The 21,951-nt window shown below is 35.7% G+C and overlaps 1 protein-coding gene across 5 annotated transcripts in view; it reads right to left on the bottom strand.

Moving 5' to 3' along the window:
• GRIK2 (glutamate ionotropic receptor kainate type subunit 2) overlaps positions 1-21,951 on the bottom strand; it is a 663,286-nt gene that overhangs the window by 257,834 nt on the left and 383,501 nt on the right. For all 5 annotated transcript variants that reach the window (XM_040474262.1, XM_040474263.1, XM_040474267.1 and 2 more), the window contains exons 7-8: positions 12,552-12,695; positions 10,021-10,128 (exon numbers count right to left, since the gene is read on the bottom strand). In XM_040474262.1, coding sequence (XP_040330196.1) covers positions 10,021-10,128; positions 12,552-12,695 — 252 coding nt within the window. The remainder of the gene's footprint in view (positions 1-10,020; positions 10,129-12,551; positions 12,696-21,951) is intronic.

Raw genomic sequence — 21,951 nt, 5'->3', positions numbered from 1 at the left:
TCCTCAAAAATTTAAAAATAGAAATACCATATGATGCAAGAATTCTACTACTTGGTATTTACCGCAAGAAAATGAAAACACTAATTCAAAAAGATATGGGCCCCTATGTTTATTGCAGCATTATTTACAATAGCCAAGATATGGAAACAACCTAAGTGTTCAACAGTAGATGAAAGGATAAGGAAGTGGAGGCATATACGTATACACATATATGTGTATATATGTATACATACATATATACCTCATATTACACAGCAATGAAAAAAGATACCTTGTCATTTGCGACAACATGGATGAACCTAGAGAGTATTATGCTAAGTGAAATAAGTCAGACTGAGAAAGACAAATACCATATGATTTCACTCACATGTGGAATCTTAAAAACAAAACAAATGAATACAGAAACCAAAAGGAGAATCAGACATAAACATAGAGAACAAAGTGATGGTTGCCAGAGAGAATGAGGGGTGGGAATGGGGTGGCAAAATGGGTGAAGGGGACTGGCAGATATAGGCTTCTAGTTATGGAATAAATAAGTCAAGGGTATAAAAGACACAGCATATAGAATATAGTCAATGATAATATAATAGTGTTGTGTGGTGACAGATGGTAGTTATACTTGTGGTAAGCATAGATAGCATAGTGTATAGAGAAGTTGAATCATTATGTTGCATACCTGAAATGAATGTAACATTATGCATTAACTATACACAACCCCCCCCCAAAAAAATCTACAAGGCATTAATTAAAGAAATTCTAGAAAACACAAATAAATGGAAGGATATTCCATAATCATGGATTGGAAGAATTGATATTGTTAAAATGGCCATACTATCCAAAGCTACCTACACATTCAATGCAATCCCTATCACAATTCCAGTGACATTTTGAAATAAATAGAACAAATAACCTTAAAATTTATATGGAACCACTTGCATACACACACGCATACACACACACACACAATCCAAATAGCCAAAGCAATCTTGAGAAAGAAAGAAAAAAATAAAAAGCAGAGGCATCACATATCCTGAATTCAAAGTATATTACAAAGCTATAGTAATTAAAACAGTCTGGTACCAGCTTAAAAAACAGACACATGGATCAATGGACTAGAACAGAGAGTCCAGAAATAAGTCCACATATATATGGTCAATTAATTTATGACAAAGGAACCAAGAATACACAATGGGGAAAGCACAGCCTCTTCAATAAAAACAGGACAGCCACATGCAAAAGAATTAAACTAAACCACTATTTTACACCATACATAGAAATTAACTCAGAATGGATTGATTTGAATGTAAGACCTGAAACCCGAAAACTCCGAGAAGAAAACATAAGGAGTGAGATCTTTGACATAGGTCTTGGCAAATTCTTTAAAATCTGATGTCAAAAGCAAAAGTAACAAAAGTAAAAATAAATAAATAGGACTATATCAGACTAAAAAACTGCTGCAGAGCAAAGGAAACCATCAATAAAATGAAAAGGCAACCTACTGAATGAGAGAAAATATTTTCAAATTATACATCTATTAAGGAGTTCATATCCAAAATATATAAAGAACTATTTCAACTCAAGAACAAAACAAAACAAACAAAAAACCCTACAAACAATCCAAATAAAAATGGGCAGAAAATCTTAACTCTTTTTCCCAAAGAAGATATAGAATGACAACAGGTACAGGAGAATATTCTCAGCATCTTTCACCATCAGGAATATGCAAATGTTTTAAACATTATGTTTAAAACAGTCCTAGCGCAATGTGGAGTCTCCATCGTAAAATTTTTGTTTTAAAAATATTCTCAATAATTAGTTGCTTCTAATCATATGACACATTAAGTATACTTTGCCTGAAGGATATTTACCATTCCTTTAGAAGAAGGGACATCCCTGATAGTACTATTTGAAGGTATCAAGAAATGGAAAGCATAAGGAATGTATTGATGTTAAATGCTAATTCATATTTGGGAGATGAATACTCTCTTCAATTGATCAAATATACACTGGTGGACTGTACATATCTCCATTAACTAGTATACCCATACTTTCTAGATAATTTACAAAGTCAGGTTCTCAAGCCTATATGGTGGGATACAGAATAATGAAAACAGAGTGTTTTCTATACAGTAGTTGTTTTGCTAAGTGTTGCAGGCAAATAAGAGACTTTTTTCTCTTACTTGCCTCACCTCTTCTAATGTTGGATTTTTTTTTTATGAAAAGTAGAGATAGTTATTTACGTTACTGTCCAATAAAAGTACTACTAACAATTAACGGTTGCATATTTTTATTGGGCTACATGGTAACAGAATTGGAATTGGTACCTGATGTCCCAAAGATAAACGTGAACCATTTCACAGCAGTGCCTATCTGCTGCATGCCAGGAAGAATTCATAGTAAAGAACAATTACCTGGGAACTGAGCTACCTTCATACGTAAGTGATTTTGGCCTATGAGGACCATGCAAAGAACCTCTCAGTTACACCCCAATTACTTTCCTAAAACTATCTATCCACCAGTTTCCACAGGGGCTGGAATTTCACCATTTGAGAAATACAGTGTTCACATGAGGACAATAAATCAGTAAATACATAATCATCTCACAGAAACGGATGACTAATCTAAACATAGATTTTTCACCTTTAGGATTTTTATTTTTGTCTAGGGCAGAGACAATCATAAATATTAACAAAGAGTTAAAGACAGGTGGTGTTTTTATTTTTTAAATAAAATTTGAATCAATTAATTAACTATTCTCAAATATAACAATGTGGTAACGTTCAATTAATTAAGGACTATTTTTCCAAGAATAAAAATGTAGTTCAGAGATTACATTGAAATCAAATCAATGCTTTAAAAATTATATTTACTATACATGCTTAATTCAAAGTCAGTATTTGGTATTTTCTGATGGGCCAAAACAAGAAAAAAAGTCAATATTTGGTATTCTCTGATGGGCCAAAATAAGGAATTGGGTGCTCTCAAATAAAATAATCCAATTGACTTCCAAACATAAATATCATCTGTAAATAGTTATTTTAAATATTTTGCCACTCTGAAGGTTAAAAGTCATCAAGCAAAATAGTGACTATAAACATACTGGCACACACCAAAAATATCAGTACAGTACAGTTGTGAGATAGGGCATATAATGAATTCTAAATGAGAGTTAGACAAATTAAATGGTTAACATCTCCAAAGAAAAACGTCAGGCTTGGATCCTGCCTAGGATGCATTTTTGCTTTTTAAGAAGCAAACAACACATTTCTGACTAGTCGACATCACCATTAGCATTGCTTTCTTACAGAGAAGCAAAGAAATCTCAATTCCTGGGAAAGTTGGGGGTCACTGTTGTCATGGGAACCAGGATATATGTATCAAATGCCATCAAAGAGAGAAAGATAAAAACTACTATGCATCAGGTATCTAGAAATCTATCAAAGAAATAGTTCTCACCTATCTAGTGTGGATTTTCACACTTAGATAAATTTTGAAGACTGTAAATTCCATTCAGACACCTTTTTCATAGGGAGTTAATGAGTACAGGATTCTACAGGCAAGAGAAAGGTCAATAGTAAAGACTTCCATAGAAATTACCACTTGTTCTAAAAATATATATGTTCTATAAAAAGTTTTAAAAAAGCAATTTGAAACGTGTTCTGATCCTGGAACATCTAGGCCTGTAAATTTCGGCAGGCAGGGTTTCACTACTAATTCTCACCCTCTTCATACATTGTGAAAATATTTGAGTTTTCAGTAAGAAGCCTATGGATTACTGACACCAGTTTCTACAAGTGGGCCCAAATGCAAGCGGTAAATATTCAGAAAAAAATGTCAAAAGTTGAAATGGAGCTTCACTTGAAAGTAAAATATGATAATTTTATACTATATAAAAGTTTGCAAGTATGGATTATCTTGCTTTATATTATATATATTATATGTATATTTATACATATATAAATATTATATATATATAATATATATATAAATATTCTTAACTTTGTAGAAATTGGCAAACATAGATTTCATAAAATGACCTTTTGTAGCCACTTGTTTTTTTCAAAATTTCCCCTAAGGATATACAAGTTAGAAGCTGATTTTATTATAAAAACATGCTGAAGCAAACACCGTATTATTGTTCATAGTCCTAAACATTTCCAGGCTCCTTAGTACCATATCTGGCCAGAGAAATGCATTGGTTTTAGCCTTATGGTTTTTTTCAAAATTAATATAAAATTAATACACAAAGCCAATTTTTCATAAGGATTAGACTCTTTCCACTGAGAAGACAGAAAATTCTGTTCTCCAAGTTCTATTTTAACATTTAATATAAATATTACATTCAAGAGGCAATCAGCAAAATAACCAAAACAAATAGCAAAGTTTGATGCTGGAAAAAAGCCATGAGGGTTACACAAGAATGATTTTAGTTCAACACTCTACTTGGAAGCTAGTATTCTCTAGTACAATAAAAATTCATTTCAATAGAGCCTTTTTTGTAGTTGTTTGTTTTTTTTTTTATTTTTTGGGGTTTTTTTGGAGAGCACATAACATACATAGTAGTCACAAAGCACACTGAGTAAGAAAACTCAACCATGTGGTAGGATTAACTGATTTTATTATTATTTTACTTATTTATTTTTAATTCAGGTATAATTAATATACAGTGTTATACTAGTTTCAGATGTATAAGTGATTTTATTATTGCATTGTAGTTTCTTGAAAAATTTTTTTTAAGTATAAGTGGTTATTTTCCCCAAAATGGTCTCTAGATAACTCACCGTGCAATGGAAATGCACTATTATCCTGGAGTGTCATCAACTCAATTCAAACCTGTCTTATGTAAAAGCTTCCAATTGTTTTTGCTCTAAATAGAGTCCTTGTGACTATTGAACAGGTCAATATTTCTTAACATCTTATGCCATTTAATAAGGTCTTTTGTTCCAAATGAACCTGGCCTTTCCTAAGGACATAGATAAGCTTCAAAGGACTAGCTAAGTAAGGTTAAACCATTTCCAGTGGTAAATCATATCCTGCTTACATATTCAAAAAAATAAAAACTAAAAAACCTCATTTTATTGTCCGTTATGAAGACATTTTTATTTTCCTAATGTCGATTTTTCTTGACCTTATTATTTTTTCTATTTCTTCCTCTTCTGTCAAGTAACTTCAGTAATTCCATTGACAGACTGAATATACAAATAGACAACAGTTTGACCATGTATGAAAATAGAACTTGACCCTGAGCCTCTGGAGCAAACAGCATGGGAAGCCAACCACAACCTCTAAGATATCAGCCCAAAATGGTCAAAATTTATTCAATAACCCCCAGCTTCCCTATTTTTTGCCACCATTCCAACTCAGGATCAATCAGAGAAGCTCAAATATGCCCTCCAAAACAATCACCCTAGATGCCCTGCTTCTCATTAGCCCATCTCATTTCCTCATGTCAACAATCTCCAATCAGAACACATCTGAGGCCTCTTTTTCCACGATAAAGTTTTTCCACTGACCTGCCCACCTTTGCATCTCTGCCAAATGCAAGTGACGGTGGCTAGAGGAAACTCTGAATAACTTCTGTTTGTTCTCATTTAAGTGGTCTTTGTTTATTTCCACACCATAAACTTATATGATGAAAAAGGGGAACTTATATAAATCATTATTTTTACTCTTTGATAAGAATTGGAATGTCAAGATTAAACTTTGCTATGTGGGATGCATTGTGCATCCTTATAAGCTCAGACTTCAGTGATCCCTTCTCCTATACTCTAAAATCCTGTACCCCTTGAAGCCTTGACTCATAACCCCAGCCCTTTGACTAACTACTGGGTTTCTCTGTTCTCACTGTGTAGGTGTGGGGCAAACCTGAAAAAAAAAAATTTAATGCTGTGCCATAGGAAAACAACTTTGCACCAGACACTTGAAGAAGCATTCTATGTGAAGTACCTTTTATGATTCTCATGGTGACCGTGGCCCTTCATTCATTCAAGTCAATATTTCTTGAGGATATACTTTGTGCCAAACAGTTTGCTAGGCCTTGAATATTGAATATGTAAATAGTGGGACTGAGGGCAATTTTTTTCTATCTAATAGGACTGGCTAGGAACATGGTCATTTTTTTCATAAAAGTACACATAAATACATAATAACACATTGTAATATGTGCCAGGAAGGAAAAGCACAGGGCGCTATGAAAAACTTAAAATTGCTTAGGCTTATGGGACGTCTATCTAAGAAAGAAAGATTTAATCTGTGACACCAGCGCCGCCCCCCCCCCCCCCGCACCCAAGATGAGTAAGAGTTAGCCAGGCAAAGGGCTAGGGATTGGTTTTCCAGGCTGGGAAAACTCTACTGCCAAAGTAATAGAGAAAGCTTTGTGTCTGTGTAAAAAAATGAACAAAAGACAGTGTAATTAAAGCATAAAAAACATCTAAGATGGTGATGAGAGTTGAGAGGGGAGGTAGGCAGTACTTTGTAAATTATATTTGGATTTTAATCAGAATACAGTAGAAATAAGTGAAAGGATTTAAACAGAGCAATGACATGGATCGATTTACTTTTAAAGACACTGCTCCAGCTATTGTTGTGTGAAGAATGAATTGTAAGGGGGAGTAGAAAAGTCAGGCTTATTGGGGCTCCAATGTAGAAGTCCTGGTGAAAGGTACCCTGGCTATGATTGCAACAATGGATGTGAAGAGAAATAGATGGATTCTAAGCATATTCTGGAAGTAGAATATGCAATATGTTCTTCAAACTGACCAGAAGAATTCAAGCTGGGAAAACTACTTATTCTTATATTCCTTCTCCTATTCTTGAATGTTGAATACCAAGCTCTTAAAGAAAACAAACTGTCCTATTGCCTGAGGTAGACAAAATCTGGAACGGCACCTACAGTCCCCTAGCCCCCTTATACTTATTCCCCAGGTACTCCCATGGCCTGGAGAGCGTGTATGGAAAGACGCAACAGGCTGTGTGTGCAGTATTAGTGATCCGTCTTAGACAATGGCTAAATGGGCTGGGTTCTAATCACGGTCCCAAGGAAAATATTCAATCTGATCTCTGGGCAGTAAGTGGAAAAGATGTGTTCATAGTCACACTTCAACCCCAAACTCAGATCTTTAAACATGCCTCACCTTTCTCTGTTTGTTGGAAACAAACCTGTTCCTTTCTGGTTTATCTGCTCCACAGTTGTTAACATCAGAAGCATGGACTTCTTCCTATTAACTGTTTCAGTCCTAATGTTCACCTTTCAGAAAGTGATCCAAAATCTATGATTTTCATGACATATTAAAAAGTCATCTTTATTTTTAACACTTATTACTGCATAATCCTATATTATACTTTTGTGAGTCCATTTATAATTGGCAGATTTCCTTCACTAGAGTATAACCTTCATGAGGGCACAAAATAGAGGTTCACTCTATATTTGTTAGAGAATCAAATGAATAAATGAAGTGTGTTGGACAAAGACTACCAAGATAAAGCTAGGAAAAGGTGGTAGGCATGAGGAGAAGTAATGGATAAAACCAACATTTTACACATTATTTTGTTCATTTTCCTCACCCAGTCATGATAAAATAGAATTGAGAATAATTAAATTCCTAGCCTTGACACCTATAAAGATTGTATTTACAGGTTCTTTCAGAGGCCATGATATTCTCACTTCAGTCTGTCCCAGAGGGAAGCCCTTTGCACTCTACAATTTTTGAGATGAGGAATTTGGCACAGACAACTTGGGTAGAAGGGTGAAGTTCACACACTTGTGACAGAATTGTAATTGTAATTTAAAACTCTTGGATCACATCTGTTGAACCTTCCAAACTGTGAACTCTATCAAAGTAGGAACTCTGTCTTTACATCTATGGGTTGGTAACTATATTTTTCAGGACAAAGTAAAAGTAAAGTCAGCAAGACTCATTAGTTTTCTTGAATTAGCTACTGCCATCACCCCCTGATGTAGTTGAAGACACTTTATTTTGGAGAGATTAAGAAACTTGTCCATAAATAGTAAATGGCAGAACAAGGATTTGAGCCCAATTCTGTCTGAATCCACACCTTGATTTCTTAACCATTCTACTAAGTTAAAATATGAGTACATTTTGCTACTTAGCAGCAATTTACTCCTACTACTCAAAGTCAAATCCCTCACAATGGCATTTACAAAAAAATTCCCATTATTCTTAAGATCTGACCAATCTAAATCCCACCACCATCTTTTAGCTGATGACTCATGTACTGATTTTTGAAGATACGGGAAGCCTTTGATTTGAACTTTTAATTCCCCTTCTCTTTAACTTGCCTTCACTCAATATCAGTACCTTACGTGCTTGCTCAGATTTTTTTCCAATTTCTCTCTAATGACAATTTCCCCCACTCATTTCTTTATCAATCTTTGATTTATTCTTTTTTAAAAAAATTTTTTTAACGTTTTTATTTATTTTTGGGACAGAGAGAGACAGAGCATGAACGGGGGAGGGGCAGAGAGTGAGGGAGACACAGAATCGGAAACAGGCTCCAGGCTCTGAGCCATCAGCCCAGAGCCTGACGCGGGGCTCGAACTCACAGACCGCAAGATCGTAACCTGGCTGAAGTCGGACGCTTAACCGACTGCGCCACCCAGGCGCCCCTGATTTATTCTTTTATCATTGGCTCCTTCTACCTTTACACCTGGCTCCCCCATTACTCCTCACAATCATAGTTCCAATGCTCTGCTCTTCCTTGAACTAACAACACTGATGAAGATTCAGTTTCTGCCTTCTGTTACTCTTTCTTCATCTCTCACTTCCACTCTCAGAATAGTTTTAACTTCATGGCTTCATATTAAAATAATTTCAAATTATAATATCTTCCAATGCATCTCATAGGCCTTTGAATTGTATTGTATACATTGCAAACACTTCAACATGGTGCTCACTTTATGACTTAAATCTAGCATTTTAGCTCTATATCCCACTGAGTGAGTGTGCGTATACATATACACATGTTCAATCAAACACTATGCTATGTCTTTACACATGTTATTATCTCTTTTTGCAATGACTTAATCTCTGCCAATCAATAATTCTCCATTATTCAAAGCCTAGTTCAAAGTACCTCATATACTATGACTCTATACTTAATTATATCCTTTGTCAGAAATAGTCTTTCATCGCTCTTTTAAAGCTTGAAACACTTTTCCATTGTATTTATTCACAAATGTGTTATCTGATCACTCTAAATAAAAAGCCCCGTGAAGATAAAGATTGTGTGTAATTAATCAAAACAAAATTTCAAATTTCAGAGGAGTGCACAAAATTATTTTTGAAATCTCAAGGTAACATGTACAGCTTATCAGAATGACTGATCATCACATGTACCTGGTAACCATTATATTCAGAGTCTGTCTATAATCCACATTAGAACCTACAGAAAGATTCTCTAATGTTTCCTTTATAGGGTCTATCATAATAAGAAAGCATTACAAATATAAACAAACTTACACTACTATATTTTATAGTAAGCATATACCCAAATTCTGTAATCCTTGTCTGTACTTACCTCAATCCCTATAAACAGAATCAAGTAAGATTCTGTGTATTTATGTTCATACCTAATTTATTTTGTGTACATGAATTCAGACATTTCACATGAATATGACCCAGCTATGGAAACATACTTCTGTATTTAATTATTTTTTTATGACCTGCTCTAAATAGGAAACTCTAGGCAAGCAAAAGTATAAATATTTTTTAACTACTGTATTAAATCTTAAGGTCAATAAAGATGATATGCATCTCATGGTATAAGAAAAACCTGGGTGAGAAAATAAAATATTTCATTGTCTTAAGACACCCATTATCCTTGAATACTAAGTCTCCATTATTATACTCAATATAACAAATTGAAGATGTATTCTTAAGAGTTATTCAATAAAGTTAAATGCCAATGAAATGTGGCTAAGAGAGGGAATATTTCCCTATTTCTTCAGTAAGATATGTTTCATTTAATAATTAAAGTAAACAAGTTGAATGACTCAAGTACCTTTTCCAAACCTTCTTCCTTCAGGCTGATCACATCCAAATCAAAATCTGTTCGCAAGCCATTGGTTTTATTGAAAGTTATTCTGCCTGTGAGACCTTCCCAATGTGCCTACAGGGAAAGAAAAATGGATTAGTAAAGGAAGAAAGAAAGAAAGAAAGAAAGAAAGAAAGAAAGAAAGAAAGAAAGGAAGAAAGAAAGAAAGAAAGAAAGAAAGAAAGAAAGAAAGAAAGAAAAAATATAAAACATTTTTTCACACAAAAAATAACAAACATATTTTCTTCTCCTAAATTGACATCACTACTAATTTTTAAAACATTTTTTTCTCTTCTGAACTTTAGAGGATTTTTTTTTCTACAGAAATTATCTTAGTCACAATGCAGAATTTATTACAAATTTTTCATTTTAAATAGTGCCCTTTGTAGGTATAACTTTTTATGAGAAATTTGAAGATAATGTTTTAAATAGCAAACTTCCTTCAGCAAACTGACATTAATTTAGTTACGTATTATAATAAATGAGACAGTGAATGTCTCACTGGAGATTGCAAATAGAATTACTATTATAAAATACCACTCCTAAATTCATACTAATATGAACATAAACTTATTTTATTACAAGGAAAGAAAATGAATTTAGGAAAACCTATGTTATACAACTTCAATTATGCACTTTCCTCTTAGAATAATTAACTTATTACTTTATTTTCCCTTAAGTGAGACTGGGAGAAATATATCCAAATTACTTTATATCTAGCTATACTTCATGTAAAAAGAGCTTTCCATGTAATAGGAAGTGGAAATAAAATTTTCCAGTTATACAGTTGGTTCACCCATCACAGGTAAACAAATTTTTGAGCTTTAGTTTTAATATAAAAAGTTTTCTCATTCTGCTAGCTACATAGACAAACTAATGTTTTCCATATTTGTCATTTAGAAATAGTTTAGAAAAATAGTTATATATGAAAACTTTAAGTAATGTATACTTACAGTTAAATGTTTGAAAGAATATACACCAAGATCCAAACAAATAAAACCAAATAGATTATAGGTAACATTTCAATAAGCACTACAAATGGATATCATTATTACATTTCTTAGGTTCCGTGTATTTCTATACTTATGTATAGGGATCCCAAAACAGTTTTAGGCTGATAAATTACAAATAAAACAGAAAATATTACAATACATATCTACATACATATTACAACATGTCATCACTGAGTTTAAACATGTGTTAACCAGTCTCCAATAAGGAAGAAAAAATATTGTTAACCCAAAATCTTCCAAAAATAATAACCTCAGGTGATTAACAAAAATGCATATTAGTACAAAAATAGACATTGTGAGCAGTAAGTACTGGGGCGCCTGGGTGGCTCAGTCAGTTAAGCATCTGACTTTGGCTCATGTCATGATCTCGCAACCGTTTGTGAGTTCAAGACCCGCGTCGGGCTCTGTGTTGACAGCTCGGAGCCTGGAACCTGCTTTGGATTCTGTGTCTCCTTCTCTTCCTGGCCCTCCCCAGCTCACACTCTGCTTCTCTCTCTCTCAAAAATAAATGAACACTAAAAAAGTACAGAAGTAGAAGCGTAGGATAGTAAAACAAATCTGGGATAAAGGCAGTATAAGGAAACGCTCATCAGGTGAAAATGCACAACTAATAACAGTGAATCACAAATTTAACTCTGACCTTCCTAGTGACCAAAGCAATGAAGAAAATGTGATCTAAACACAATACATAGGGTCCATATTTTAAGACATACCAACTGCCCAGGAGAAGCAACTTTTCATGGCAGTGAAACCTGAGAGGAGTGTCTCCTGTTGGTCCTCATAAAGAGGCACACTGTGTGATTTAATGGACAAGGTCCTCAGCAACACCTTACAATAAATATAACAGTGAGATTCATACAACTGTTTCTTATATGACTGTTGAACACACATCTCAGTACTCAGATGCTGCATTCAGAAAGCATTTCTTCAACTAGCCAAGTCTGTGCACTATGTTTGCAGCCCTCTGATGTTCAGTTTTAAACCAGATGTAAATGTAGAATGTGAAACAAATAAATGAACTACATATTCTTCAGGGAGTGTCATTTCACCTATCTGAGAATATGTTAAAAATTACACAAGGAAAATTCATAGGTATTCTTTGCCAAGGAACTGGAGATTCTTTAAAAAAATTTTTTTAATGCTTTTATTTATTTTTGAGAGAGAGATAGAGAGACAGAGACAGAGACAGAGAGAGAGAGAGAGAGAGAGAGAGAGAGAATGGGGGAGGGGCAGAGAGAGAGGGGGACACAGAGTCCAAAGCAGGCTCCAGGCTCTGAGCTGTCAGCACAGAGCCTAATGCCAGGCTCAAACTCGCAAACTGTGAGATCATGACCTGAGCTGAAAATTGTTAATTTTGCTTGTACGGAGGAAGAAAGTAAGTTTAATTAAAAGATAAAAGTTCACCTGTGAAGAAAACTGAACTAATCTCAAATCATTCACCTTGAGGACAAAAGAGAATAGGCACATGTGCTTCTCCTGACATACCTCTTTGATTAGGCTCATAAAACGGGTCCCAAAGCGCCAGGGTTTGTGTCTATTACACTGTAAGGAACTGACTGTCATCTGGGGAAACTGTTGGACGCCCACAGACACCACGTGCACAGCATCATACATTAGAGCAGCGTCAGTCTGAAAGTCAAGAAAAAGGAAATATGGAGTCAATACAACATGTGAAACCCATGACAGAAGGTTTGGAAGGGGAGAGAAGGAAGAGGTAAGAGAAACAAATACTCAATTTATCTTTATGTAAGTGAGACAACAGTATTTCCAATGATCTGGTTCTCTTAAATAAGGTATTGTTATCAATTACTATATCAGCTCCATTAGAACATTTGACCTATCCTCCCTTTCCTGAAGTAATAACCCAATTTCATATTGTCCTAGTATCTTTGTTGAAGTAGGAAATGTGTGAAGACATTCATTATTTTATTTTTTGCCACCCCCTCTGTCTCTGTCTTACTCTGTCTCTACACACACACACACACACACACACACACACACACACACACACAATGAATGCAATTAGGAACATTTTAAATGATTAAATAAATTACATATTGTATATAAAAGTAAATAAACAATTTTCTTGTATAGGAAGAACAAAAGAGATTTGAAAGGAGATTCACCTAAAAAGCTTCCTTATAACCCCTGATCTTTTCTTCAATTTAATTTTTCAGAAGATTCAATCTCAGAAATGAATGCTACTGTTTTGAATCTCAATACATGTATTAATCCCTTTTTAAGAAACTAAGCTTAATCCCCTGTCCTGTTTTCTTTTCCCCCAAATTTCCATATGAATAAAAGTTCATTTTGTCTTCTCAAGTAAAACGAATATGAATTCTGTGTTTGCACCTGCTCAAATGACTGTCCACTTTAGAAACTGATGATAAAAAATAAAATGTTTGTAAGTCGAAACAAACCAGAGGCTCCATGACTGTCAGCGGCTGTGTTAAATGGAGCCTCACATTGTGTTTGACGGATGGATGCCAGGCTCACTACCTACAGAAGAGGGCCACACTGATAGTACTGCTAGAAATGAACTTTGGGCCATCTGCTTGGCATGTTTCGGAATAAAAGCATATATTTCCTCTTCTCATTCACACAATTAGTGAGCTGTGAAATGAATTCCAAAATGGATAGGAACCCTGTAGATTATAGCGTTTGCCACAATACAATACAAAATGAGTACACACAGTAGCTTTCATGCAAATGGATCCTAAGGAGCTTTACCACATAAATTGCAAGACGGCAGTGACAGAACATAATAATAATGCCATTTTATAGTTCATAAATCTTTGGGGAATATAGCTCAGATTCATAACCTTCACTTTGTAAATACCAGCTGACTACTTTCGCATACTCTGATGGCTGCAAAGTGAAAAGAGAATCATGGAGTTGATACAGGCATACATCATGAGCCTGAGGATTAGACTGATATTTGTCTTTGGCCTGAAGTAACATTCAGGGGACATATCTTATACAGCACACAGGTGGTCATAAAAACAGTTACCACAATATGAAAGACACATTTGATTTTAAAATAAAATAAATTAAAAAAAAATATCACCGTTAACAAAGGTGGAGAGGAATGAACACTATCAAACACTACAAAGATAAAGGCAATTTTGCAACTTGCAAAAGAAGCCTTAAAAATATCCATGTTCTTTTTAACCCAGTAATTTCTTTCTGGAATTTCCCATAAGGATATCAAAGATAAGACAAAAGCTACATACATGATTTAGTTTTATTTATAAAGTGGAAACCTACTGAATGTTCAAATTAAGGACACACAATAAAATCACAATGATATTACATATAACTAAAAACTATGTTTTGAAAAATAATCAATTAGATGAGAAATTGCATGTGATATGATGCTAAGTGTAAACACTGATGATAACAGAGCTGTATATCCAGCATAAACTATTATACATCTTCATGTACTTCATTATGTACTATTTAATTTATTTAATTCTCACAATAATGGTTTAATAAAAGCACCACTATTGTTCCCATTCATCAATTGACAAAACCAACTTTGAGAGATGTTAAGTAACTAGGCAAAGTCACACAGTTATTAAGTGGAAAGACCCAGATTCAAACAGACTCTCTGCTCATAGCTAGTATTCTTAACCACCATATTACATGTTACATCAACAACAGCAGATCAAAAAGAAAAAAATACACCAAAATGAAACCAATAATTACTCTTGAAAGTTAATAATTAATGGAACTTAATGTTTTCTTTTTATGTATTTTTCTACAGTTTTTTTTAAATTAGAAGATTGATGAATACCATTCAATAATTCTCAAGATGAAAATTTTTATGTATTCCCACAGAAGTAACTAAAAGAACATCAATACAATATTACTACCATCTGCCATGATTTACTTATGTGATCTTATATGACTTACATGATCTTATATGACTTATATGAACGTCCTAGAATAGTAATCTTATCTAAAATGGCAATGCTGAGAAAGTATTTTACTAATTTAAGAGTTCAAAAACTGTTTTTGCAACAGTTTCAGTGTCAAGATCAGAGGACACACTAGCTGATAATAAAACTATTTAAGAGCTATGATTTTAAATGTAATTATAAAAGATAATAAATAATAAATTTAAAAAATAAAAGATAAACAAAATTTTAAAAAGATAGATAATATTTATTAAATAAAAGAGAAATATTGGAGAAAAAAGTATAAGTACTTAATTTGCTAATCAAATTATTTCTTGAATTTCCAGTTTAAAATATGCTGATTTATGATAAAGTAATACACAGAACTTCTGAAACTACTCTCTACTTATTTATTGTTGTCCTACTTTTAAATTGGTTGTTTTATGTAATAATGAGATATTTTCCGTATATACCTGATATCCTGTCAGACTCAACTTCACTGTCTTACTTACAAATCTATATGTACACAAATTCTTTCACCTTTGTAAAGTTGTGAGAAAACTCTAGTGTTTCAAAAATGTTTTTCTTATTTTCACAAGAATGCATATGCTTGAAAATGTGTCTTATACTACTAATAGCATTAGTTAACACTCATTTAGTATTCAGTATGTATGAGGCATTCCCTTTAAACCATTCCCTTTAATTCTCATAGCCATCATCTACTTGAAATCCACTGAGTTTGTATTAAGTAGAAAATTAAGTCAAGGAACAGTTAAGTAACTGGCCTAAGCTCCTAGCATGTTGAGGTGGAGATGGATCAAATCCATACAATCTATGCAGAGTTCATATCTTTCTCTCTTTTTTTTTTTTTTGCTCAGAGTTCTATATTTAATAAAGCAAAATAGTGTAAATGCTTTTGAAGTTACAACATGAAATATCAATAAGTACTTGAATACATTAATCCATATTATTTTTCAATAAAGCAGTAAATACTCGAGACCCACTTGGAAGATGGTGGCGAAGGAGGACGCTGGGCTCACTGCGTCCTGCTGATCATGTAGATTCCACCCACATCTGCCTAAATAACCCAGAAAACTGCCAGAAGACTAGCAGAATGGACTCTCCCCAGCCAAGCGTAGATGAGAGGCCCACGGAAGAGGGTACGAAGGGCGGAGAGGTGGTGCGCACTACACAGACTGGTGGGAGGGAGTCAGGGTGATGGAGGATCAGCTTGATGGGCAAAGCAGAGCCCCAAAGTCTGGCTTGCAAAAGCAGAGGGGCCAGACAGAATGTGTTCTGACAGCCAGTGGGACTTAACATCTGGAATGTTATAAGTCAACAGCTCTGGTCGGAGAGCGGGAGGGAGAGTTGTTGAGCCCTGGAGGACAGAGCTCAGCTTGGCGGGGAACAAAGGCACTGGGAAGCCCCATGTCCCTCGCCAATTCCCCAGCCAAAATCCCAAAGGGAACCAGTTCCCGTCATGGAACTTGCTTGCACAGCTCAAGCACCCAGCGCTGTGCTTCTGAGGATCCATTCCTCCCACGGGTCTGCCTCCCTATGGTTGCCTCAGGGCCCCTCCCGAAGCAATTACTGAAGGCAAAGCAAGCTGAGCCTGCCCCTCCTGCCCCTGTGCACTTCAAGATCCACCCTGGCTAATATGCCAGATCCCATCAAAGCAGTACCACAAGACCGGCAGTGTGCAAGTAGCCCAGACAGAGGCCACACCACTCCACATTGAGTCCTGCCCCTGGGATAGGGGAAGATAAGGTACACACCAGTCTGTGGCCCCAGCGGTGGGCTGGGGGCAGACATCGGGTCTGACTGTGGCTCCGCCCACCAACGCAAGTTACTCCAGACAGCACAGAGGAAGACCCCTGCAGTTCCCCGCCACTCCAGGGACTATCTAAAATGAGGAAACAGAAAAACTCTCCTCAAAAGAAACTCCAGGAAGTAGCCACAGTTAACGAATTGATCAAAAATGATTTAAGCAATATAGCAGAAAATGAATTTAAAATAATAGTCATAAAATTAATCGCTGGGCTTGAAAAAAGTATAGAGGACAGCAGAGAATCTATTACTGCAGAGATCAAGGGACTAAGAAACAGTCAGGAGGAGCTAAAAATGCTATAAATGAGCTGCAAAATAAAATGGAGGTGACCACAGCTCGGATCAAAGAGGCAGAGGAGAGAATAGGTGAATTCGAAGATAAAATTATGGAAAAAGAAGAAGCTGAAAAAAAGAGAGATAAAAAAATCCAGAAGTATGAGGGGAGACTTGGAGAACTAAGTGACATAATTAAACGAAATAATGTATGCATAATTGGGATTCCAGAGGAGGAAGAGAGAGGGAAAGGTGCTGAAGGTATACTTGAAGAAATCATAGCTGAGAACTTCCCTGAACTGGGGAAGGAAAAAGGCATTGAAATCCAAGAGGCACAGAGAACTCCCTTCAGACATAACTTAAATCGATCTTCTGCATGACATATCATAGAGAAACTGGCAAAATACAAGGATAAAGAGAGAATTCTGAAAGCAGCTAGGGATAAACATGCTCTAACATATAAAGGGAGACCGATAAGACTTGTGATGGATCTGTCTACTGAAACTCGGCAGGCCAGAAAGGAATGGCAGGAAATCTTCAATGTGATGAACAGAAAAAAAAAAAAATGCAGCCGAGAATCCTTTATCCAGCAAGTCTGTCATTCAGAATAGAAGGAGAGATAAAGGTCTTCCCAAACAAACAAAAACTGAAGGAATTCGTAACCACTAAACCAGGTCTACAAGAGATCCTAAGGGGGATCATGTGAGACAAAGTACCAGAGACATCATTACAAACATGAAACCTACAGACATCACAACTCTAAACCCATATTTTTCAGTAATAACACTGAATGTAAATGGACTAAATGCGTGAACCAAAAGACAGAGTATCAGAATGGATAAAAAAACAAGACCCTTCTATTTGCTGTCTAAAGAGACTCATTTTAGACCTGAGGACACCTTCAGATTGAAAGTGAGGGGATGGAGAACTATCATGCTACTGGATGTCAAAAGAAAGCTGGAGTAGCCATACTTAGGCAAACTAGACTTTAAATTAAAGGTTGTAACAAGAGATGAAGAAAGGCATTATATAATAGTTATAGGGTCTATCCATCAGGAAGAGCTAACAATTATAAATGTCTATGGACCGAATACAGAAGCGCCCAAATATATAAAACAATTAATCACAAACATAAGCAACCTTATTGATAAGAATGTGGTGATTGCGGGGGACTTTAATACCCCATTTACAACAATGCATAGATCATCTAGACACAGGATAAATAAAGAAACAAGGGCCCAGAATGATACACTGGGTCAGATGGACTTGATAGATATATTTAGAACTCTGCATCCCAAAGCAACAGAATATACTTTCTTCTCGAGTGCACATGGAACCTTCTCCAAGATAGATCACATACTGGGTCACAAAACAACCTTTCGTAAGTATACAAGAATTGAGATCATACCATGCATACTTTCAGACCACAATGCAATGAAGCTTGAAATCAACCACAAGAAAAAGTCTGGAAAAACTCCAAGCGCGTGGAGGTTAAAGAACACCTTACTAAACAATGAATGGGTCAACCAGGCAATTAGAGAAGAAATTACACAATATATGGAAACAAATGAAAATGAAAATACAACAATCCAAGCGCTTTGGGATACAGCGAAGCAGTCCTGAGAGGAAAATACATTGCAATCCAGGCATATCTCAAGAAACAAGAAAAATCCCAAATACAAAATCTAACAGCACACCTAAAGGAAATAGAAGTAGAACAGCAAAGACACCCCGAACCTAGCAGAAGAAGAGAGATAATAAAGATCAGAGCACAAATAAACAATATAGAATCTAAAAAAAAACTCTAGAGCAGATCAATGAAACCAAGAATTGTTTTTTTGAAAAAATAAACAAAATTCATTAACCTCTAGCCATGCTTTTCAAAAAAAAAAGGGAGATGACCCAAACAGATAAAATCATACATGAAAATGGAATTATTACAACCAATCCCTTAGAAATACAAGCAAGTATCAGGGAATACTATGAAAAATTATATGCCAACAAACTGGACAACCTGGAAGAAATGGACAAATTCCTAAATACCCACACACTTCCAAAATTCAAACAGGAAGAAATAGAAAGCTTGAACAGACCCATAACCAGCGAAGAAATTGAATCCGTTATCAAAAATCTCCCAACAAATAAGAGTCCACAACCAGATGGCTTCCAGGGGAATTCTACCAGACATTTAAAGCAGAGATAATACCTATCCTTCTCAAGCAATTCCAAAAAATAGAAAGGGAAGGAAAACTTCCAGACTCATTCTAGGAAGCCAGCATTACTTTGATTCCTAAACCAGACAGAGACCCAGAAAAAAAGAGAACTACAGGCCAATATCCCTGATGAATATGGATGCAAAAATTCTCAGTAAGATACTAGCAAATTGAATTCAACAGCATATAAAAAGAATTATTCACCATGATCAAGTGGGATTCATTCCTGGGATGCAGGGCTGTTTCAACATTCGCAAATCAATCAATGTGATACATCACATTAATAAAAGAAAACATAAGAACCATATGATGCTGTCAATCAATGCAGAAAAAGCATTTGACAAAATTGAGCATCCTTTCTCAATAAAAACCCTCGAGAAAGTCGGGATAGAAGGAGCATACTTAAACATCATAAAAGCCATTTATGAAAAGCCCACAGCTAACATCATCCTCAATGGGAAAAGACTGAGAGCTTTATCCCTGAGATCAGGAACATGACAGGGATGGCCACTCTCACCACTGTTGTTTAACATAGTGTTGGAAGTTCTAGCATCAGCAATCAGACAACAAAAGGAAATCAAAGGCATCAAAATTGGCAAAGATGAAGTCAAGCTTTCACTTTTTGCAGATGACGTGATATTATACATGGAAAACCCGACAGACTCCACCAAAAGTCTGCTAGAACTGATCCATGAATTCAGCAGTCGCAGGATACAAAATCAATGTACAGAAATCAGTTGCATTCCTTTTTTTTAATGTTTAGTTATTTTTGAGACAGAGAGAGAGCATGAACAGGGGAGGGGCAGAGAGAGAGAGACACACAGAATCTGAGGCTCCAGGCTTTGAGTGGTCAGCACAGAACTCATGGACCGTGAGGCTCGAACTCATGGACCGTGAGATCATGACCTGAGCCGAAGTCGGACGCTTAACCGACTGAGCCACCCAGGCGCCCCACATTCTTATACACTAATAATGAAGCAACAGAAACACAAATAAAGAAACTTATCCCATTCACAATTGCACCAAGAATCATAAAATACCTAGGAATAAACCTGACCAAAGATGTAAAAGATCTGTATGCTGAAAACTATAGAAAGCTTATGAAGGAAATTGAAGAAGATACAAAGAAATGGAAAAACATTCCGTGCTCATGGATTGGAAGAATATTGTTAAAATGTTAATACTACCCAAAGCTATCTACACGTTCAATGCAATCCCAATCAAAATTGCACCACCATTCTTCTCAAAGCTAGAACAAGGAATCCTAAAATTTGTGTGGAACCACAAAAGACCCTGAATAGCCAAAGTAATTTTGGAGAAGAAGACCAAAGCAGGAGGCATCACAATCCCAGACTTTAGCCTCTACTACAAAGCTGTTATCATCAAGACAGCATGGTATTGTATTGGCACAAAAACAGACATATAGACCAATGAGATAAAATAGAAACCCCAGAACTAGACCCACAAAAGTATGGCCAACGAATCTTTGACAAAGCAGGAAAGAATATCCAATGGAAAAAAGACAGTCTCTTTAACAAATGGTGCTGGGAGAACTGGACAGCAACATGCAGAAGGATGAAGTCAGACCACTTTCTTACACCATTCACAAAAACAAACTCAGAATGGATAAAGGACCTGAATGTGAGACAGGAAACCATCAAAACTCTAGAGGAGAAAGCAGGAAAAGACCTCTCTGACCTCAGCCGTAGCAATCTCTTACTTGACACATCCCCAAAGGCAAGGGAATTAAAAGCAAAAATGAACTATTGGGACCTCATGAAGATAAAAAGCTTCTGTACAACAAAGGAAACAACCAACAAAACCGAAAGGCAACCAACGGAATGGAAAAAGATATTTGCAAATGACATATCAGACAAAGGGCCAGTATCCAAAATCTATAAAGAGCTCACCAAACTCCACACCCGAAAAACAATCCAGTGAAGAAATGGCAGAAAACATGAATAGACAATTCTCTAAAGAAGACATCCAGATGGCCAACAGGTACATGAAAAGATGTTCAACATCGCGCCTCATCAGGGAAATACAAATCAAAACCACCCTGAGATATCACCTCACACCAGTCAGAGTGGGTATAATGAACAAAACAGGAGACTATAGATGCTGGAGAGGATGTGGAGAAATGGGAACCCTCTTGCACTGTTGGTGGAAATGCAAACTGGTGCAGCCACTCTGGAAAACAGTGTGGAGGTTCCTCAAAAAATTAAAAATAGACCTACCCTATGTCCCAGCAATAGCACTGCTAGGAATTTACCCAAAGGATATAGGAGTGCTGATGCATAGGGGCACTTGTACCCCAATGTTTATAGCAGCACTCTCAACAATAGCCAAATTGTGGAAAGAGCCTAAATGTCCATCAACTGATGAATGGATAAAGAAATCGTGGTTTATATACACAATGGAATACTACTTGGCAATGAGAAAGAATGAAATATGGCCTGATAGCAACATGGATGGAACTGGAGAGTGTTATGCTAAGTGAAATAAGTCATACAGAGAAGGACAGATTCCATATATTTTCACTCCTGTGTGGATCCTGAGAAACTTAACAGAAGACCATGGGGGAGGGGAAGAAAAAAAAAAGGTGGTTAGAGAGGGAGGGAGCCAAAACATAAGAGACCCCTAAAAACTGAGAACAAACTGAGGGTTTATGGG

The sequence above is a fragment of the Herpailurus yagouaroundi genome, unplaced genomic scaffold (assembly GCF_014898765.1).
Source record: "Herpailurus yagouaroundi ecotype Mexico unplaced genomic scaffold, PumYag 139, whole genome shotgun sequence".
NCBI lineage: Eukaryota > Metazoa > Chordata > Mammalia > Carnivora > Felidae > Herpailurus > Herpailurus yagouaroundi.
The sequence above is the reverse complement of the archived record's forward strand: the minus strand, read 5'-3'. Positions and strand labels throughout refer to the sequence as shown.